This window comes from Prinia subflava, chromosome 2, assembly GCF_021018805.1.
Source record: "Prinia subflava isolate CZ2003 ecotype Zambia chromosome 2, Cam_Psub_1.2, whole genome shotgun sequence".
Taxonomy (NCBI): domain Eukaryota; kingdom Metazoa; phylum Chordata; class Aves; order Passeriformes; family Cisticolidae; genus Prinia; species Prinia subflava.
In genome coordinates this window covers 106,576,520-106,599,902 of record NC_086248.1, presented here as the reverse complement: position 1 = coordinate 106,599,902, position 23,383 = coordinate 106,576,520, and the positions used below count along the sequence as shown (strand labels likewise).

Sequence of the window (23,383 nt, the reverse complement as noted above, 5' to 3'; positions counted from 1 at the left end):
CATCTGTTAGTCTAATATCCCACATTATTACAGCCATTTAGCTAAACAGATCATAAAAAGATTGCTCTGTTAGCCATCTTCCTGGCAGAAGGCCAGGGAAGTTGCTGAGTGGCCACAACCAAGTGCCAGTATAAATCCAAAGGATTTGGAGTGATGGCTGGGGCTAAATTCCTGCAGTCCTCACTCGTAGGAGTCTTGCATTGTTATTTTCAGGCCCACATTTTTAGTTATCCATGTGTCTAAGCACCCTAAAGAAGGTGACACAAAGTGACATGCCATACACAGTTACATTTGCAATTGCCAGTCCAACCATACCCAAGTCTCTGTCACACTTTAAACCTGCTCTGAAGGCAATTTGTGAAGAGCTGTTTTAACTTAACACCAATGTAGCAGAGTGGCACAGTCCATCTGCATTGTACAGCAATGCCAGAAATGAAAGAAAAGCCAAAAGCCATCCTTTGGCACTGGCAAGATGCCTGCAGGAGTTCCCAGGACATGCCCAGGAAACTTAGATATATCACTCAAGACAGTTGTGAAGCAGAATTGGAGGAAGGAAGAGAAAAGAGGGGAAGAAGGACCCTCAATTTTAGCCTGAACCCCTGCAAATATTGAATGAAATTCCAGGGAAAAGTGCAGGCAGTGGGGAAAAAAAAAGAAGAGCTTCACTCAGCATTACGAAATGTCTATTGTCAGTTCCCAGCAAAGACAAAAAACATTTTCAAGGAATTAAGCGATCTTATTTCAACAATCAGCTTTACAACACGACTAGTATAAGTTTTTAGATAATTCCGCACACATGCTGCAACTACAAAAGGGCAGATAATTTTCCCCTTGCACAAAGGCTGCAAAGTCTAAACCATTTGGTGAAATGCAGGCGCACTATGGAGGATGGAGGAAAGTGCAAATATTTCAGTCTGCCAGTCAGAACAGCTGAGCTGACCTCCAGTTTTCTTTACCTCACCTTACTCCTCCTGGGACCTTGATTTCAGTAGAAACATTGAAAGTCCAACATATGTGAAAGAAGGATCTAAATCTGGGTATGCAGCACACAGCTATGCAAAAGATACTGGTATGAGTTGTCAGTGACAAGATAAATTTGGAGTCAGTACACTGAAAAATCTCCTTCTGGCAGGAGAAAAGCAGTGCCACTCTTCACACTGGTTTTCCATATTTCAGAATACACTGCATGCAAGTCTAAGGAGAGGAGCTTTTCACTTCCTCCATCCAGCATGTATGACATCATTGTGCTCAGAGTCCTACTGCAGCCTCTCTGACAGGCTCTTCCCAGCAATTTCCACTGGCAAAAACACCTCAAGGTTTGTGTCTTCAGGGTCTGCAAGAGGGAACCACGCAAAGCCATGGATATAGCAAAGAGAATTCTAAACTATGACACCTATTGCTAGCATTTGATGTCCATAATCCAGTTTACTCCACAGCAAGGATTTTCCAGCCAACCCAAAGCCAAACACTGCAGTGTGGGTTTCTGACCACAGAAAGGGCATTGCTGCTGAGCTCCTCTCAACACCATTTTCACAGGGCACTGACTGACACACAGCACTTCAAACAGCCGCCAAAGCCTTTTCCTTTGCTGCCAAGCACCAGTTACTCATCAAACACCTCAGTAAATTATGGACCATTGGAGCATTATAACAAATCACATTGCTTTTAAGGAAATGCTGCTTTTTAAGTAAAGAGCGATTGAGGATCTGCACCTAAAAAAACTCAGCTTCAGGGGAAAAGCCTTGAGCAAGGAACTGAAAGGTAAAATTCCCCTGTCTTCAAATTTCACAATCATCACAACCCTGTGTCAGGGAAATTATTTACAATTTTTAATGATTCTGCCTGGTTCTCTACTGTGGTATGTTGCCTTAATTTAGAGGGATTTTCTGTGTGGACAACATGGTCCTATCCTTATTTCCCTAGTTAGCAAGCAAATCTGGATTCAAAGCAGAAACCCCACCTTTATTTTACTTATCTCTGTTTTTAGGGAAAGTAAAGAATAAAGCCATCACTGTATTGTTCTAAAAGTTGCCTTAAATACAGACTGTTTTAAATGTCCCAGTCTCAAAGTTGAAAGTGCCAAGATAAACTACCTAAGTTTTGGACTGTACTGCTAACCTACAAGCATATTCCACTTCATAACACATTTTATTAATTAAACCCGATGTCTAACTGTCCTAGGTAAGCACAGGGCAGCTGGAATTAAAGAAAAAGAGCTTCCTTTAAAATTTCATTATTGTTTTAACAAGGCTTCAACAAGCATCACTCAGTACCAAGCAGCTCTACCCTGCTAATCAATATTTTCATTAAGATTCTCATTACAGCTCTTAGTGCTGTTTATCAGTCAGAGATAAGCAGCTCCCTGGGTAGTGGAGCACCTGTCCAAGTTATCCACAGGCCCCTTAAGTGAGAAATATTGTGCAGTAACCACATTAAAACTCTCACTTTGTTCACCTCAGTCAGTGGTGAGTTGGCTGTCAATAAACAGAACCTGAAACAGCTCCCAGCCCATGGAGCTCTCCAGCTTTGGGGCAGGCTCTGTCACCCAGAGCACCAGGGATGTCACATTGCAGTCCAAGGGCAGCCAGGGATGTCACACCGCAGTCCAAGGGCAGCCAGGGATGTCACACCCCAACAGTGTCTGCACAGGCAGAGGCACAAGGCTCAGTAAAGCTCCACAGGCACACTGTGACCGGCCTGGGGATCAGGGGGAGGTTCTGGTAATCCCCAGCCTCAGACAGCACAAGAGCTGTCTTGGGGTAGAATTTCACTTTTGATGTGTGAGTGCAGCCTAGAAATAGCAGTGCTATATATACACCCAACTGCATGGGATAATGGGGCAGCTGAGGGACTGACATGCCCCGGAGAGTCAGGATTTACAGACATGCTCCAGCCACCAGCAGTTCTCTGGGACAACAGAACACCCTGTTCCTAACACAGGATGCAGGGTACACCTTGGATAAAAGCAAGGGCCAGCCTCCACAGTAAAAACCCAGACACTGGAAATGTTCGTGGGATATGAATGAAGACAAATCTACATCCTCTACATGGCAGCCCCCGCTCCTCACCCACACTGAGGGCATGAGGAACAGCTCAGCATCAGAGAGCTACAACATCACAGACTGGGTCTCAGAGATGAGCACATGCCCCTGTTCTAGGTTTTCTGTTCACAAGTAAAGGGTGGACATCAGGAAGTTACACTGCTAAACGTGTCTATGTGGAAAGATTAACTGGAAGTGGTCATGAAGATGAATTCTGACTTGCTGCCCCGTGTAGAGCCCTAACTGTGGAAAGGCGACAGGAGGTTTGCTGCTGCCAGCACACACAGCACACCTACACTGACCACAGCCAGGGGAAGGCACAGTCTCCCCTCTTTTGGGGGTTTGACAGCCTCCATAGCTTGCTCAGAGATTCAGTAGCACAACTGATGTCTGGCAAGGACATACAGCAACACAGGAGTCTGCCTGTGCATTTTACACAGCTTCTAATCCAGTGGAGTATTCGCAGGATATGCAAAAAGCATCTGTACAGTTAGAATTATTCAAAAATAACAGACACACACAGTGAACCTAAAACTCTCAAAATCTGTAGCATTTCAAAGCTGTGTTTTCCCAGTGCTGGGTTAATACAAGTTGTCTGTAAAAAAGACAGGATTGAGATGGTTCCCCAGGAAAGGAAGCTACAGAGGGCCTTCTGTCCTTACAGCTAACCAAAAAGGAAAGCAGTGTGGTACAATGGAGCAATTGTTACCACTGAGCATCCAGGCCAGGAGCACTGCTGCCCTGGGTGATGCCAGCTACAAGTGTGTAAAATGCCAGAACTGCAGGAGCAGGCAGGAGAGGAAAGCAGGGTCAAGCCCACTTTTTTAGTGGTAACAAGCCTGAAGGTAAACAAGGCAAGGATTAGTGCAAAACTGTCATTTACTGCCACTCACGTGTATTTCAAGAGAATCTTTCAAACTCCAGCTCAAATTAAAAAAAAAGTCCCAAATTTCTACCACAGTTATCCCACAGCACTGATTCCTAGTGGAGTGCATATGTTCACACAGGAAGATCACATGTATGGAGACAGAATACATCTTACTTAAAAGATCATTATTTTTGGAGCATTCTCTCTTACACAGCTAAAAAAAAAAATACAAAAAAAAAACCCTGAAAGCATAATAGGGAGAGGAAACAGCCAGGATGTGAAGCATTACAGAGAAGTCAATCCAACAGGCACACCAGGAGGTCAGCTATCCTTCCAAAGATCAGGGAAGCTGATGTGCTAGGAGCCAATTCTTGAACTACGCTAATAATAGTCCATCAGCAAAGCTGATGCTGCACGTTCCACCAAATCGATGCACAAGCTGCAGGCACAAACACAAGAGGGTTTTTTTAATTAAGGAGGCAGAAAGGAGACTGCAAGCTGGCTTATGAGACACCAGCAGCTTCATTTACTGCAAGCCCTGGTCAGACAAAAACAGACACCAGCCCAGGAAGGCACTTCAGAGGATGTTGGTCAACTTGGACACAAGCTTTCTTTACTGAGCTATTTAAATTGAAAATTGTAACAGCAAAACAGTCTCCAGCAGACAGATCATAAAAATCTCTTGCATAAAAATTCAAGTTTCCAGTTTTTGGTAACATTTCACATTTATATCCATCTACAGCCAAAGCTTACAAAGTCTCAGTCCCGCTAAACAAAAAACAAGCTACAATCTCATCTTCACAGGAAAGTCACAACACATATTCAGACAGCAAGGATAATATTCTCACGTGAAATAAAATGTCAGGATTGTTCTCAGTGCCCAAGAACTCAGCAGTACATAAAGTTGGCTGACTCCAGAGTCATCCTCACTTGCTGAGGTTCTTTGGCTTCCTCACTTCAGCACCTGGACCAGTGTTGTGGATTAAACCCAGCACCTCATTTTCTGTTCCTGCCTCCCTCACAAGAAGGGAGATATTTAGCACTGGGAAATGCTTATTAGAGATCTGTGTTTGATGTAGTACCATTTCCCTAATGGGCCTTGAACAATTTCCATGTTTTGAAAGCAGAGAGATTTCCTTTAAATCAGCAGCCTGATGGGAAGCTGACCTCCATGAAATATTTCCTCCCATTTTGACTGTCTGTTGCAATTCCCTACCACTTTCCCTGTCTTCTTTTATTCTGCTCACATGCCGATTTTTAAGATGTTGGGAAAAAAACATGAGCTGTTCTCAAGTTCCAAATGCCACCATGGTGCCTCCTGATGTCACACCTCAAATCCATGAATCACAAACACTGCAAAACTCAGATTATTTGCTCTGCTACCTCTATTATTTCACTGTCTGCCTTAGGTTCACTCCAAATTTTCAGTGTCATTAAGAAGCAAAACCTCACATCACCACAACTCCTTGCCCCTGGGAAGTCCTCATCCAGATTTCCAGCAAAAAGATGAGCAGGACCTCCACAGAACCATCTCCATCCTCCAGAGCCTGAAACTCCTCATCCTTAAATTTCCAACTGAAATACAACAAGCAACCCCTGCTCTCAGAAATCAGGGACAATCCACTTGAAGCTTCACACTCAGTTCACACGTGCAGGGATGGAGCAAGTTTAGAGCAACACCACTCTAATCAATTTTACTTTCCCTTCCAGCAGGAGAGGATTATGATCTGATATCAAAAGCATCCTATGGATAAAAAAAACACTTTCTCAGTTTTGGTATTATTTCCTCTTGTACCCATCTGACACTGGAGAATGTGCAAGTGCAAATTAGAGTTTGTTTTTTGTTTTTACAGAAGTCCCTGGAGAAAGCTCAGAAGTAGCAGAGCAGTGAGAATACAAGGCATCTCAGACACAATAAATAAAAAAGCAGCAACAAAAGAAGCCTCCACAAGTCTTGGTCATGCCTGGTAGAACACCAGGACATGGACCCAAGTAATTCCAACTCCAGTGTTCTACAGCTGAAGCAAAGGCAAATCTGCTCATATGGCAAAACACGATAGAGGCCCATGTACCCAACACTCATCATGAAACAGAATTAACAGAAAGGGATGGTGACTGCTGAAATGCTAAGGATGCTGTAAGAATGAGCAAGAAAAGTCAGATTTTCACTGCACACATTAAAATACTCCTTTATAAGGACACATGCATTATTTTTTCTCGTTCAATTAATCGCATTTACGGTCTCAAGCTTTTTAAGGGTTTAAGTTATTTAGCTTTTTTCTGTTTACATGCCAGAGAGAGAAGTGTGAATACATGTTTAATGATGCACTTCTTGGATGTTTTCAGCACTGAGATGCACGACTGAGTAACCTTGCTCTTGAATAAATTAAACCAAACAGTTGAGATTTGGAGCAGGTATTTTTAAACCTGGTACTAGTAAATATTCCATTCTCATTAAACTACTAAGCGTATTTTAAATATTGATATAATAACTTCAGTCTTTATTGTATGCTTGTCAAATGTACTGTAAAGCCTATATAGATGTAATGTAAACATTTTTGACCCACAGGGCAATACAAATACTGAGCCAATTGTTTTAAAGCTCCACTTCAAAAAGAGACACAAAAGAACTCTTACATAACAGGTAAAATCCCCAGCAGCTGGAAAAATGCCACATCATCTTCCATTTGGATGAGGGCAATGGAATTGCCACAGAATCTACAAACATGCTGAAGCCAAACTTAATCCTCCCCAATCCTACCTACAGCCCTCGGGCTCCACTTCCCACATTCCCTCTGTCATCTGTGCTGGGTTTTCAGGCCCAGAGGAACTCAGGATCACACCAGGACACAAGAACGGGGAGGACCTTCCAACTCAGAAAAATCCTCTCATCTTTTATCATAGGGAACCACTCCATGCACTCTCGTGGCACAAGAGCTGCAGCTCGAGGCACAGGATTATTGCTCCAGGCTCTTGTATCAAGCTCCTATCCTGTGGCTGAGCTGTGGCATGCTGCCACCAGTTCTGCCAGTGATGTTCACACACAAAAACAGGCCTGTTCCTGTTAGAGGAGAAACCACACCACTTTTTCCCTTGAAAACTATACAACTGTCATTAAAAAATGTACAGATCGAGTTTCTCTGCCTTGAGATACCCCTCAGCCTGTCAGTCTGGCAGGAATGGCTGCCTCTGAGTATTCCTGTGCCTTCACCACCCCATTTTCCCTCAAATACACTCCAAATCTTGAGGTAGGAATGGTGCTATGTACACCCTGAAGCTGGCTCTCCCTAGCTAAAGCCCTTGGCTGGGCTGTCCTGCAGCTCAAACTGCAAAGGGCTGAGGAGGGAAGCGCCAGCCTCCCATCCCCACCCACACAGGATCAGCACTAGCAGCAGCTTCCCAACAAACACTTCCTTTGGACAAACAAGATCATCATCTGTTTACAACAGGCTTTAGAAAACGCTGCTGACTCCCAGGAACTGGGCACTCACGTCGAGTTTCACAACACACACTGTTAAATCTCTTTTCATGGTGCACTGGGTGACACTGGGTCTGCACCCTCTGTGTTGCCCAGCTTTTAAAATGAAGAGGAGTGATTCAGTATGTGCTAGTGAGAGAGAAAACAGCATATTAACCATCCCCAGACTTCTGAGCCCCTAAATGGATCCACCACAAAAGCAATTAGCTGCTTTCCTCCTTTCCCTCCTTTTCTTGCACAGTGTTAGAACTGCCCTGAGTCAATGGCTAAGTGCCTTCTCCCAACATCCTTCTGATTGCATAACAACTTCCAGACAAAGGATGCAGGAGTAATAATGCACAAACTGCCTGACAATACTTTTTTCTTCTCCCAATCTGTCTATGCACCCGTTAATACATTTATCCATAGACAGAAATCAGTCTTTGTCTGGCTTTGCTTTGCTAGCTGGGCTAAACACACCAAATGCTTCCAGCCTCTGCTCATCTCCTGAGAAATGCTTTTGATTATCACTCCTTTTTACTCCAGCAGACTCTCTTCACCTGGTTAAATTCTGATTTATCTTTCTTCCATGCTCATGACCAGAATAAGAACAAATGGAAGAAATAGCATTCCATGTAAAAAAAAAAAGAAAAAATTGAGGTTTTAGTCAGGTCATAAAAATACATCACCACAATGAATATTGTCTGGATTTGCTGCAGTTAAGAAACGTTACCTAAACAATAAGATAAGTAACAGACATAAGCTTGTCACATTAATTAATTTTTCTTTTAGAGCCCATGTTGAGAAGCAGTCAAGTAATAATATGGAATCAGCCAGCAGTCTGCATACAGATGAAGGAGAAAATATTCCAGAATCTTCAGCAACAAAAGAACTTCATGCAGAAAAATACAATTACCATCAGAAAGCTGTCCTGCCATCTGCTCAAAACAAAAGGTATCAAAGGTTCTTGCTGTTACCAGAAAACAGGGAAATACTACGAATGCCTTGATTTTGATTTTGGAGGATTACCCTTCCTGATGACAGCAATGGAAGCTGAGATGTGCAAATGCACAGTGAGTGTGCCAAAATGCAGGATAGCACATGGGTCTCACCCAACTGCAAGACTGGAGCTTAAATGAAATTCCTTAACAGACCTTCACACCACAAAAACTGCCACCCAGCTGAAGTTATCTTTGACATGTGGCATGCCCTAAGTGGAAAGGATCTCCATGGGGCTGAAACTACAGATCTTGGATTGTTTACGAGGAGCATGCAGCTCCTGAGACCAAACTGGAAATTGGCACTAAGTTATTTATCGGAAAGCTACAAGGGAAAGCAAGTGAGCAGTGCACACTGGTCCTGTCTATAAAACTGAGCAGCCTTTTGGACCCTCATCTGCTCGACTGCAGCATTACCCCGACTCACTGACCTGCCTGCAAACCTGTGAGCATCAGCAGCTCACGCAGAGCTACAAGATGGGGTCAGTGACCGAGGGAGGGCTGCTCTCCACAGGAATCTGCACCACAACTGTGGGCTCTGACTGCACCAAGAGCAATCTCAAAGACTCTCCAGAGCCACTGCTAGACAGCAGACACTACACATTATTTGCTTTGCTGTGCAAAAGAGAAGAAACAGAAAAGGAAGGGAACAAGAAAACAATGCCAGAAGCAGCTCAACCAGCCAACGAGTTAGGGAAAGCTGCAGGGCTACAACCACCAGTTCTCTAAGCTAAATAAAAATACAGCACAGAGGAGTGATTTTCTGTTGTTTTTTTGTTTTGTTTTGTTTTTCCCTCACCGTGATTCATGCAGTTTTTGTGTAACTTTACTGATAAGGCAACACAAGCAAAGGAGGCAGATTCCTGTTTTAAGCAGCACACCATTATCCAGGCACTGATTTACTGGTTCACAGTGTCTGGCAAACAGGACACACAAATGGCTTGAGAGATGGCTGCTGCTCAGGCCTCATCTCCACACCTTTTGTAGTCAGCTCCCAGAAAAACGTGCCTGATCAAGGAAGCTGGCAGCAGGCTTCTCCCACTTCATCACTTTGTTTAGCAAGGTTTATCTTTCCACACACAGAAAACAGCAGGCCTTGCTCATGACAAAAGCAATTGCTTAAAAAAATAACATGGGGAAAAAAGAGAAAGTGATCACATAGAGGTTGTATTGTCCTCATATTTCTTCACGTAGTTCCACTATCATCACAGGATCACTTCACACAAAGAGAAGGAAATTAAAGAGAATCTCCTATATAACCTTTTTTCATGTACTTGCATTTCACAATCAACATGAATCCAAATACTCTGAAAAGCAGAAAAAGGCATTTCCTTTCTAGTCCTTGCACTATCAGCACCCAGTAGATACAAATTTACTTTCTTTAAATAGGCACTGCTAGAATGGTGTTTAGAAACAAGCTTCACCTAGTTGTCATGAATTATTAACCAGAAAAAAATCCCTCTTGTTCTTCACAGAGTCTTGATTTGCAAGTTTAAAAATCAAACTGACACTTAAACCTCTTGTATAAATACCTAACCTTTAAAAAAATGCTCTGAGCATTATAAATACATTTTTTCATGAATATAAGAACAACAATTCTAAAAATAGCTATTCCTCACAGAATTGCTTCAAGACATTGTTTTTACAGACAACAGTAGGAAACTGAAGGAGGTCTTAGTGCCAAACATATTAGAAGTGAAATAAACTCTCCAATCAGCTCTGGGCTTCCACTTATTCTTACAAAGTTCATCGTTATTTTCCAGCTTATACAATTAGTTTATGCAAGGGAAGGAAGAAGCCAAAAGGCTGCACCGTGTCCTGGCACAGCCACCGGGTCAGTGTAAATCAGTCACAGCCCTCAGCTTCTGAGGGCACTCACTTGGCTGGCCTGGCAGTAATTTAAAACAGCTCTGCACTGTCAACAGATGAACTCACTATTACCCACCACAACCTTGCACAAGCGCAGGCAAAGACAAGATTTTCATTATAAACTCCACGATATGATTTCCAAACAGACTCCCTCGAAACCTTGCTCCATCTCCCCTCAAAAGCAAACATAGGAAGATAAACACGACCCAATATAATAGCAAATTGCCTCTTCAATGTGCCTGCACATTTCGTGGTTGCTATCTCCTCAAGCTATTTTTGCCCTGGTATCTAAACAGAATCAACAAGAACTCCTGAAAAACAGCCACACAACTGGTAAACCAGGTTTCCGCAGCCAGAGGACTACAAGCACATATTCAGGTTTTTTGGCAGATACTCATACAAGGCCAAAGCTCAAGCACTACCAAGTTCAACACCATATTCAACAGGGAGCCAGTACAAGCACTTACTTGATAAGTACTTGAAAATTCATCTGTATAACGAGGAGAAACTCATTCAGTTCCCAGTTTCGATCCAGTGTTTTACAATAACAATTGCAACACTGATTTTTCTATTATAAACCTGTGTACGAAACAAACTGCACCCAAAGGCAGGGTGCTCACCTCTTTCCTCGTGTTTCCTTGGGTTTCCAGCCTCCAGCAGCTGGCAACATGACAGTGGTGGCTCTGAGGGGTGGCAGGGACGTGAAACTGGAGCAGTGCAGCGATGAATCAGGCCAGGAGCTTTCCCAACTGCTCCCCAGGCACAGGAGTGAGCTCAGCACACCGGAATGCTTTTGAAAGTGGCCAGTGAGGATTAGGAAGAACTTGGTGACGTGGCCTGCCAGGCATGGCCAGCGAGCACGTGGCTATTAAGGAGGAAGAATTCAAAGGGAGCTGTGGCCTCTGGGAATTCTGGGCCTGCCATGCAGTACAGACAACACCCTCAATGTGCAGAAGGCAAGAGGAAACCACAAGCCAACTGTGAACCACAACAACATCCCAAATGGATCCTTGCTGTCCTTGCCAGGACAACGATACACCTCACTGGGCATCCCAGCATTGACATGGCTGGAATTTACCCAATCTTCCATTCCTCCCTCCAAGATTTGTGCACCAGGGATGAGCCACAGGCCTGTTGTCTTTGCTGCCCAGAAGAGCAAAGGAAGATACGCTGATAAAACACTTGTCAGCTGTGCCAGACTGCACCTCACACCACAGAGAAAAGGAAGAACCATTCTGGAACTGGAAGCTTTTCTCTTACCTTATTTTGATCTGTCCAGTAGAAGAAAAATCCCTGTGGGTCTGTTCTGAGGATAATTGGAGTCACAACTGTGGAGTCCTGGCAGGGAAAGGACAAACAAGAAATCCATGTCAGCACACAGAACGCAATTATGCACAAGCTGCTTTGCCATCCGTGTTAATGAATTGCAACATCTAGAAATTACCCTGAAGGTATCACTAGCAAGATGTCACTGAAAGAATTTAGTATCACCTGCCTCATCTCCATTTTTCTGACATAATGTACTTCCATTACTGTGGAGACAGCACCTAATAACTCCAGACTTGTCAACACGTGGAGTTAACCCAGAAAAGCTGGAAGTAGATGAAGTTAAACAGGGATAACACCCTCAATGTCAAACTAGAGCCCCCACAGTGAAGCATAATAGTTAGGTGTCCACTGCCCACCTTGAGCTGACTTCACCCTCAGATATCAACACTGAATACCTACAAAGCTTACTTTTACAAAGGCTGAATTTACCTTGAAAACATGGAATAGCATTCTTTACCTTAAGACTTTTGTCAATAACATTCCATTAAAATTTATCTCTTTTTTTAATCAAACCATGAAAGCTTTAATCATGGGAATACATCTGTATTCCACCTCACTTTCAAAGCAGTTGAAAACTTATCTAGTCTGGTAACATCCATAGCCCAGGTGATTTAAAAGCAGGCCCATTTCTTACTACACTGAGCAAGGCAGCCTTGTTACCTACCATGTCTTCTGACTGACAGCAGTACCTGACTTGGGAGACACAAACTCCAACCCAAGCCTTTTCCACAGGTGCCAGTCCATCACATCTCTCACATCAGGGTTCCCTGGTGCCTAACAACAACTGACATCAGTGCAGCCTGCTCCTAATAGGATTTCTCCTCTCTTTCTCTTCTATTTTTCATGACATCTGTAAAGACACTTGTCTCAAGACCTCTATCCATTTTTCATACTCAATTTAGAAGTTATGGAAAGGCACAGAAGAGAAAAAAACAAGGATACAGAAAAATTGCCTAAGTCTCAGCTCCCCCAAAATCCAGGCTAAACACACAGTTCCTCCTCAGAGAGAATTTATGTTTCTGTTGAAGTGCTACAGGTATTTTACAGCTTTAACATTCACCTACTTCCAAAGCAGTAACATGTGAAGTCAGTCTGTATTGCGTTGAGGGAAAAAAAATATGCTGTAATAGGTTCAAACTTAAATCCAACATATTTAAGTGCAGAGTACAAAGAAAGTTGATGGAAGTGACACTATTAAAAATAAATAAAACTTAACTTCTTGGAGTGTCATTTCCGATGCAAGAACACTTGTCTGTATCATGTCCCCAGTGCAATCCCTCATGACACAGCACTGAACTCCCAGCAATGGGCATCACTGAAAAAGGGAAGATAAACTGCTCCCAGATCTCAGCTAGAAAAATAGAGCTGAAGCAGCTCAGTGACAGGCCCAGAACCAGCCAGGAGCCTACAGGGCAACAAGGTGAAAGGATAAAATGGCACCAAGCGTATTTTTCTCTCAGCACAAGAGAAATGCTAACTGAAGGGCAAGTTCTACACTAAGAGGAAGTACAAGATCAAAGCCTTCACTGGGCACAGAAGTTCTTCTCATAACTGCAAGATCCAGGCTTTGCATCTGTCCAGAGGTGCACTGACACTGAAGTGGTGCCACAGGAGTTTGCAGAGGCTGGGAACAAGTGTGGCTGTGCCAGTGCCATGGGAATGTCCCAGGTGGGCCCAAAGCTCTGTCAAAAGCCCCACTGACCCTTCATTAGAACACTGCCCTTCCCTAAGAGAACAGACATGCAGAATTTGTAGATTCTTATTTCCCCCCACCATTTCTTCCTAGTTTTTAACATCTTGAGAGTTGGACACTGTTTGAAGCAACACAGAAATTTGGTTTTAAAATATATCAAAGAAAAAATCCATCTGTATCCACAAGCACCTCAAAAAGGGTTCTTAGACCTCCAACATTCAAAACAAACAAACAAACAAATCCCTGGTCTGGAGACGTAGCTCTCCTTTTTTAGCTTATTTCATTGTGTCATGCAACCTGTGCATGAAAATATAAACTGAGGAAAGAAAGACTAAGTGTCCTTCTGCTTTTGAATGAGATACAAGCAACTTTAAAGGGAAAGAGAAAGAAGTGATGGGAAACAGACAAAGTAATTATATCCAGGATTAACTAATTTTGCTGATTAATCATTTCAAATCAGTTGCTTCAAACCAAAGTGTGTTTGATGACACACAGCTATCAGAGTAATACTTTTGTAGAATGTGGGTTGTAAAATGTTAACTAAAAATCAGACTCAAGAAAGCAGAGGATGAAGGAAAGAACCTTCAATATCTGTTAGGTGGCCTAAAGGAAACTTTATCAGGAGTCTTAGCGTGGGAATCTCTGCTCCCAGAAAGCTGTTTGGTTGTGTTGAGATTTTTGTTTGATTGGAGTTCTAATTTTTTTTAATTAACTCTACCACTCTGACATTAGGCACAGCATAATTAATGTGCTGATGACCATGAGAACCCCACACTGTCACACAGGATCTGAGAATAACTTCTCACATGTATTTGTGCAACACGTGTCTTAGGAACTCTTCCACACAGCCAGCAGCAGCAATAAAAGCCATGTGCATAATGCTTTATATATTCTACAAGTTAATTATCACTCTTGTAAATCCCTGACATCAAATGCCACACTCAGTTCTGGGTGTGGAGGAATAGAAATAAACTGAGTCAGCTCTGCAGGTCCTTCCCCACTCCAGAGGAAAGCAGAGTCCTTTGTCACCTCCTGCTTTTATACTACTCTGAAAAGGCAGGAAACAATCAAAAAGACCCCTGAAAAACCCCTTTTGCAATATACACTCAAGAAAAGCAGCAGTTCAAGGCTCTGAAATAGGTATTTGCTTCAACCACCAATTGTCTGGTGCATTTATTTACAAACACTATTGTACTACAAGGGAATGGCTGTGGTTTATGACCCATAAGACACACCTGCAGTCATTTATGAGTATCCTGAAGTCCATTAATTCAATTTCCTCACCCAAAGACCTGACCTGAATAACTCTCCTGAACAGACTGACCAACCACACACAACTGAGGAAGAGGGTTATGGACAGAACACAATGGAGGAGGAGGAAAATTAAAATAAACAAAACTTCAAGGACAAACAAATCAGGTGCAGACATTCGTATCTCCCCTAAGCCACTCAGATCTAAAAGTGGGACTAAAACAGGAAATAATGTGTTGCCCATCTCTAAAGCTGAAGGGTTTGGAAATGAACACATCCAAATGTGTAGTAGGAGAGCAGACTATATCCATTCCTTTGGATATCACCAAATCAAGCAGCCCTTTGAGGAGCAGGCCAGATTCCTGGGACACTCCCAAGCAGATAAAAAAGCTACAGGAGGAGATGACCAAGGCAAAAACCAGCTGTGACCAGAAGGGGTAGAGGAAAAAGAGAAAAGGAGAGTGTCCCAGTGAATGGTGCAAACAGCTGTGGGTTATCAGGTCTTTTAAAAGCCACCCGTGAGTGCTCATGCCAAGCAGTGGCTTGGTTTCCAAGAGGCTGCTCCTGCAAATTCCCTGAAAGAAAGAGTGGCCCTGTCAGGCAGTCCCAGTGTGCTGTGCATCACACCAGCCTCGGCTTAAGAGAATCATTTTCTTGAAGGCCTTTTCATTTCACCTTTAAAAGTCCTCCACCTTATTATTTGCTGACTTAGGGCCAATTCTCTACTTTCCTCCAATTCCACATTGCTCAAATGAGCAATGTAACTGTTCTATACTTGCTCCATTAAGTTGCCTCCTAATTGGCTTCTCAACCTCAGATCCTGCATTAGCAATATTCTTTGGTTTATGCTGTTAAATAAAGAGGTTTCAACTTGATGCCCAGGAAGTGCCACAAGTGGGATCTTTACCAGCCAGGCACAGCAGAACACAAGCACACAAGATCAATGGACAAATCCATAATTAAATGACTGCCAGGTAACTGCTTCAAAGTCTGATTTTAGGAGCAGGCCCCTCAGACTACATGTAACATCAGTGAGCAGAAACAGCCACTTCCACTCCATTACTGCTGACCAATACAGATCATCATACAGAGATAATCTGTGAAAAGGGTGAAAACTTGGGTTTAGCTCCTTTCTGACTGCATATATCAGAGCACCACTATGATCTGGCTGTGCACGAGATGGAACCTGTTACTCCAGGACTATGAGCCAGGACAGCTTGTGTTTTAGTAAATAACACCTAGACAATGATGATGTTTCTTAGAAACAGCTGCAGTCAAAATTCACATCAACAGATTAAAAAAAAAAAGCAGAGCAGCCTCTGTCCTCAGCTCTTCTGACAGATGGGGCTCATGACACTGCCTTAGTAAGGCTGACTGTGCTTTCCTGGGTTTGCCTCAGATTTCCAGAGACACTGAACATCCCCAAATATAACCTGTAAACTTTCACATATCATTATTTCACTTGCTTGAATCTTCTGGAAAATTTCTGCCAGACTGCTTTGAAACACAAAGCTAAGAAATATGGATTCTTTCTGGCAGAATCAAAATATTCTTGAATATTTCTTTCATTTTGGCCAAAGGGCCTAAAATCTGGTTGAGCAAAGGTGTAAGATGTGAGCACAGTCCCTAAAAAGCTCTCTTGCCACCCCACAAATCAGGTGGATTCCAGGCTTGGAGGAAGCAGAGAAGGAGCAAAGGAGAAGGGACAGCAGAACTCCAGTTTCCACAGGGTCAGCAGACACATTAGCTGTGAATTCCAAAATACACTGAGTGTACTCAGACTGGAACTAAACAGGATTACCCAGACAATCAGAACTATGAACTTCTTCAGGCTGACAGCTGAACTACAAGTGAAAGGGAGAAAGTTCCCATCCCATTTGCAGTGAACCCCTGAAACAATCTGGAAGGGTAAAGATGCCCTCTTTCACCAAGGGCAGAGGAACCAAGTCTGCCACAAGGGAACAGGTTGCAAGAAGAAAGTGTTGGGGAAGGTCAAATAAGTGCTGGGAGGACAATAAAAATCAAAACTGGAATTCATCTTACAGAACTGAAAAATGAAATTCCACTTGTTCAACAGGAACATGCAAGAAGATATCGTTCACTATTAGAGTTGCTAAATCCTGGAGAAACTTTGGTGATGGCATCACAGGACAGAAATTGTTGTTCTGCTGATCAAAGACTGCAAGTTTCAGAGATCTGCCTTGAGTCAGATTTCTCACGAGTCTGTCCTACCCCAACCCATTTCTCAGGATATCCTCACACTCAAGCTAATAATCCTCTTACTGCACTTGTCTGCATGAGTCCTTAAATGTTGCAACCTAAACAGTCAAGACAGAATAAAGGGAGAACTTCAGAGCAAAGGCAGTGAAATGTCAACCAGGAAGATTTTTACCATGGCCAGAGAGTCCTGGTGTGATGCTGAGAAAATAATTTAAACCAGTCTCCTCATGAGCATAAAATGCTGCATTCTGATTTTGAGAGAACACTGGAATTGTATTTCCACATTTCATTTTCTAATTTTCAGAGGTGCTGAGCTCAAACTCATCTGAGATCACTGGAGAGGCATTCTGAACATCTTGGCAGTTTGACACTGTAGGCTGAAAATTAGGTCCAAGATACCTAATCACAGATTAAAAATTAGGAAACTTAACATTGGTCTTTTTTTGGCTCTACAACAGTACAACTGGAAACACTCTGTCATTTAATGGGCCTCGTGAAAATAAATTAAAAAGTGCTTATGAAGCATTTACTTTGTAATAGATCAAAGATTGCATTGTTAGAAATAGACTGCAATAGTTAATTGTGTGTTAACTATTTCCCTCCAGGTTTTGTTAAAAAAAGCCAAAACAGTCTTGAGCATTCAAACACTAGAGTGAAGAAAGCACACAGTGCACAATCCAAATTCACAGTTAAGTTCTTTTTTTCCAAGAAGGTTCATTTATTTAGGAGTTGTTTCCTGGTTTTCACTTTCCCATGTATCCACCAACATTCCAAAGGGCTCAAAAACATCATAGAGATGTCATTCATGACTTGAACATCAGGTCTTCCCAGGCAGGCATCTAACCAATCTGCAGCAGATACAGGTCTTATTTTCCTCCCACACTTAAGTTATAAAGAGCTTTTCAACAGAGTTAACCAAGCTCAGGATTTCCCATTTACTAAATATTAACTCTTAAAAATTGCAAATTCAATCTCCCGTGTTGCAAAAGATCAAAGCCACAACTTACACTCATTCAGATAAAAATACTTTTAAATGGCCCAGAGCTGATACTTGTTTACTACATAAAGATCAGCAACAAAGAAGAAACAACAGAAACTCTAGAATGTCCAACTTGACCTCTTCACTCCAGACTGAAAGTGTTCACAAAAAAATAAACTCTTGAGCTTATTGTTTTAGTTTTATACACGCAGAACAATGGTTGCTCATTTTTCATGTCCTCACTAATGTACTGGAGTGGCAGGCTTGTGAACAGTTTAAAAACAAACAAAAAAAGGCAGGGGGGGAAACGTTGCTTAAAATAACTTTTTAAAAATTCCAAGTTGCTTATTTGTTTCATCTCAGCTTATCCATAGTAAAGATGCTCTGATGTTATGTTTACTTGCAAGGTTAAAGGGGATACTCTCGATAATCTTCTTTAAAACATTCTAAACAGATAAAGAAGCCTGCAAATTTCCAGAGCATTCACTCTGAGCTCCAAAATGCTTTATAAGACAAAGGGCTCTAAGAGAAAGGCATTTTAAAAAACTTGAAAGACCTGGCTTCTATTTTTCACTGCTCACCTGGGGAAGTTCTGTAGCCACCAAGCAATGCTACCTGTCAGGAGGTTTGCTGCAGTAATCCAATGCTTAGGAAAAAAAGATATGGCTACAAAATTGGAATCCTGGCCCTCAATTTAGGTAGAACTCACCTTAGCAATATAGTTAACTTAAAAGTGAAAGTAAATAGTGTGAACCACAGAGAGAGATCAGTCAAAATCTTTATGCAAAGTACATATTATCACTAGGGAAGATAAGAAAGCCTTTAAGCACGAAATGAAAACAAACCTATTTTTGAACACACACCATCATATTAACTTTCTCCAGTGTGCCAATTACAGCTCTCAGAAAATATCAGCTCAGCTGTGCTCTGGCTGTTGAGCTACTTAAAGACTCAGTTATGTCTATCTTGTTCTCACTACAGGCCAGACAAAAACAAGGAAAGAAGTCAGCCAGGGCAGATTTCAGCCCTCAAGACAGATAATTCCTGGGGGAAGTTGCTCCTTATACTCAACTTTCCTTACTCTTCTCAGCCTAGCAACACATTCTGCTACATTAAGCTTAACTCCTTATCAAAAAAGTTGCACCAGTGAACTTAATTACATTTATTTATTGGAGTACTTTAAACTCTCATCAGGAAAAGCCTGCTATAACCTGGGTATGACCACAGCAGAGGGGATCAAGCCAGTTCTTCCCAAGCCTTCCCCCTCTCTCGTTTCTCTCTAGGAATACAAGGACACTGCTGTTCAAAGCCAGACCAGCAGTCAGGAGACTCGGAGTCTCTCCCAGCAGTCAGGGAGAAGCAGCCATAGAGGCTCAACTCAAGAAACAACTGGAGGAAGCAAGTGCTCAGCCAGCTACTATCTGAACCAGGCACACACATGGATACAGCCTCAAAAAAGACCTAAACAACCAGCCACATTTATCTTCTACAGACTCTAAGAGAAGCTAATTTTGCTCGCTGCCTTGTAAATCCAAAACTACCCACCAAGAGCAACAGATCATTCTAAAATTTGCTTTCTGACCTGGAATACTGTTACAGAATGCAGTAGAAACAGTGTGAGGAAAAGCAAAGTCACAGAACAACCATAATCTGTTTGACTTTAGTGCTTTACACCCTGATCCCAAATGGAATTTGTGAACAGCGTATTAGGCATTGGATGGTGGGAGCAGTATTGCATCCAAGGCATGAAAGAGTGACTTGTCTTGCAAAGCCAGAATTTCTTAATTGATCCTAATGCTTTTTCAATTTAGAAACTGAAGATGGTCTGCAGAGAAAATGCAATTCCTGCCTGTCTGTGATCTGAAGTGGCTGATGTGACCTCCCACGGCGCAGGGGCAGCAGGCACCAGACGAGGCTCACGGGGGACACACAACAGATTTTGGTGTTGTTCCTCAGAGAGAGGGTTCATGTCAGTGGTCAGTGCCACATCTGCTACAGCACCTCAGCTACTGGTCAGGCACAGAGCTACAAGAGCCTTAGGATGGGAAGTCCACACACGGACTGGTTTTCAAATCTGTATCACCACAGCTTTGTCAGACTGCTCTGCATACCTTGCCACAAAGCTGGAAAACACTTTCTGTACTGTTACTCCACACAACATGAAATTCCTTAAACGCCTCTGATGCTCTGGTTTAAATGCTTCCAGCATTCCCATTTAAAAAGATGCATTTACAAGTTCTCAGTGGTTTAAAGCTCAGCTAGAAAAATTTTGCTTTGGGCTGAAACTTGATACAAGTCATAAGAATTCACAACAACCACTTCTGCTTCAAGAAATGCAAAGGAAAGTCAGTAGGATCATCTTTAAACTGCAATCCAAAACAGCTGGGAAAGGAACAAGGAGAGGACCGAGGCTGCCCCAGTGCACAGGCAATGTGGAAGAACTGAACTCCCACTCACACAGTGAAAAGAAACGGTGCATAATAAACACCCGTGTGTGAGCCTGGCTCTTCTGAGGAGCCCTGGTAGCACGGCAGAGCCAAAGTGCTCATTATGGTCAATTGTGTTTTACAGTTACATGTTGTAGTTTACTACTTCTTATTAGAGCCTATTGTTTCACCAGCCAGTTTGTGCGTGCCTGTTTACATGAGAGACCACAGAGGCTCGAATTCATCAGCAGCCTTTTAAAAAACCCTCCAGCAGATCAATTTCATAGAAAACTAAGACTCCAAAGCGGTTAATGGCTACTCAATGGCAAATACTTTTCAAAGCCACTGGACATGCATTTGTCTGAATACCTTCATACAGCCAGAGTGGCAGAGGAGGCTCCCTTCCAATGAAACCTTTGGATTTTGTAGGGCTTCCACTGCTGAGAACACTACAGGCAAGACAGGAGGGCTGAGAAATGTGCAGATATACACACAATGCATGGTCAACAATGAGTTAATGCTAGAATTCTTCATCACAGCGTGGAAATAAAGAGACATCAACTTTCACAAGGCTGCCAATGAAAGCACTCACTAAACACAACAGGACTCAGCTCAGTCACACATTCCAGGTAACACCTGTGTACTGCTGAGTAACACCTTTAACCCAACACACAGGTCTTTCTCCAGAATTTTGCCATGTTTTATTACTGCAGCCTTTAGGTTTACAAATTTACATCTTTTTACCAACTACCCTACAGTAGACAGGTTATCCAGTGAACATTCACTGTGCATGGAGAACACCTCTTCATCTTTTAATTCTATCTGTACAATTACTATTTGGGAAATAACACTCTATACTGTTGCCTGATATCCCGGACTTGCAGTCTGGAGACTCAAATCATCATTAACTTGACCTCTGCATACACAGGCAGGAATTCCTTGGTAGCTTACCAAAAATAAAACAATAACTGCAAAGACAAGGCTGCCTTTTCCTATCCTAAGGAAAATGTCAACCAAAAGAAAACGTTTTCTCAGGCAAGTCATTCAAGCCTAGTTCCTGAATATAAAGAACCTGTATCAAGCCACTGTTTGGTACTGTGGACAAGGTCAGTTTGCTGAGCCTTTAAAAAAAATGTGTTAGCTTATTACTGTAAATAAAACTTCACACCCCAAGTTGTTTGGTTTCTGGTGTTCACTCTCTCCTTGAGAGTGTTTATCACAGGTTTACAGGGGTCAGGCTCACACATTTGGCTGCTGGACAGGCTGAAAGCAATGGCAAAAGAGCAAGACCTAACAAGCCAAGAACAGTGGTTACACATGAACTGCTCCTTCTCTCTCACTGCTGTCCCTCCAGTTGTTGCTCTGGATGTATTTAGCACAGCCAAGCTCACAGCAAAAACACAAGAGCTCCAAAGACAACTCATTCTCAACAATTCTCCTGACATTCTGACTGCCTGCCTTCTTTCCCAACCACTTCTCTGCCACAGCTCGAGTCTCACGATGCCTCTGTGCCTCCAGACACCACTCACAGACACTTTCTGGGGCACCTGCTCCTCCGTGCACCACTGAGACACAAACACCCAGTGTTGCACTGCCGGAGCAAAAGCTAGCAGAGGACTCATCCTGCTTTCCTTCCCTGCAGGCTTTTAAAAAGGCAACTTTTCTGTTTAGCTCCCCTCTCCTCCCAAACATTCCCGGGCATAGCCAGCATGCCACGAAAGAAATCCCAGCTGCCGAACAGCTGCTCTACCAAAGGTGAAGTGGAAACCGCGCTGCTTTCCTACGTGATGCGATACAAACGTCAAGGGTTAGGAAGCAGCAAGCAGTAAGGGGAAAGCAGATGTGATGTTGAGGTAAGTCCCATGCCCTAATGAGCCAAGAAAGAAGAGTGTCTTCTGCGGAGGAAGTGAGATGACCAAGGGTACCCAAACTGCAAGCCCTGGGAGAACACATCCAGGGCTTGACAACTCCACCAGAGGAGTAGGAGCCAGAAGGAAAAGGAGAGGCTGGGAGGAGGAGACGGTGATGGAACGAGAGAACAGGTTGAAACAACAATGTTACGAGGACAGAGGTGGCAACACGCACATCGAAACACGGGAGGCGGGAGAGGAAGGCGCTCGCGAATGGAGCCAGCGCAACACAGCCCGCTCCGGTCAAGCGCAATTAGACAGGAGAGCCCTCGGAGAAAGTTTGCCCGGCGTTCAGCCGCCGGTTCAACCCCGCCGCCCGGCTCGGGCAGCGCACGGCGGGGACAGCTCTGTCGCCGCCCCGCACCTGCCCTCCGCACCGAGCGGGGCAGGGCCCGGAGCCCTCCCACCCGATCGATCCGCAACCCCGCCGTGCCCCTGCCGGGGTAAACCACCCGGGGCTACTCACATCGTCCCACTTGACGAATTTGACGCCTTTCTTGAGGGTTTCGGAGACGCAGACGGGCTTGAGCTGCAGAGCGTGCACCCCTGGCTGTGCCCCGGCCATCTGCACCGCATGGACGCGCTCGCTCTGCCCCGGCGCGGAGAAGCCGCGGGAAGCGGCCGCGGCAGGAGGGACGCCGGGGCGCCGGAAACCCGGGAGAGAGGCCGGCAGAGGCGCCTGCAGCGGGCAGGGAGGCGGCCGCCCGGGCGGCGAGGGCGAGAGGCTTCACTGGCGCTGGCCCAAGGAGCTGGCGCGGCAGCGGCCGGGGCGAGCCATGCGGCGGCACATCCTCTATATACCGCCGGCCCGCCCGCTCCTCTCACACACACGCACGCACGCAGGGCACGGAGCCGCGGCGCTGCCCGCTCCGCTCCCTCCCCTCCTCGCCGCTCCTCCTCCCGCCCCGCCAGGCTCGGCCCCCGAGGTTCCCCCGCGCCCAGGGCAGCGCCGGCGGCGCCGCGGCGCCACCTCCCGGCCGCCGCCAGCGCCCGCTGCCGCGGCCGGCGGCGCTCCGTTCCGCCGAGTGCGGTCCCGGGCAGCCGCCGCGGCTCTCCGGAAGGCAGGAGCACGGCAGGGAGACGCTGGGAATGGCAGATCCATCTCCCGCCGCGGGAAGCACCGGTGGGGCTCCGGTAAAGCACCGAAATGCCCAGCAAGGGAGCGAGGGTGAGTATCCGTGCGTCTCGCCCTGCTGAGAGATGTGGGCAGGAGAGCTCCCGCGGGCTGCAGAGGGGCTGAGCACTGAATCTCACTGTGGTTGGTGTTAGAAGGGACCTCCGGAGATCATCCAGTCCCACGCCCCTGCCAAGGAAGGAGCACCTGGAGCAGGTGACAGAGGGA

General features: G+C 44.3%; 1 protein-coding gene across 4 annotated transcripts in view; it reads right to left on the bottom strand.

Annotated features, from left to right (window-relative positions):
- PLCB1 (phospholipase C beta 1) overlaps positions 1–22,878 on the bottom strand; it is a 337,353-nt gene extending 314,475 nt beyond the window's left edge. For 2 of the 4 annotated variants that reach the window (XM_063391478.1, XM_063391479.1), the window contains exons 1-2: positions 22,508–22,877; positions 11,494–11,571 (exon numbers count right to left, since the gene is read on the bottom strand). In XM_063391478.1, the coding sequence (XP_063247548.1) occupies positions 11,494–11,571; positions 22,508–22,606 (177 nt within the window). In that variant the 5' untranslated portion in view covers positions 22,607–22,877. Of the gene's footprint in view, positions 1–11,493; positions 11,572–22,507 lie in introns of all 4 variants that reach the window. The other 2 variants (XM_063391476.1, XM_063391475.1) reach the window with 2 other exon arrangements.
- Positions 22,879–23,383: the final 505 nt, after the last annotated feature.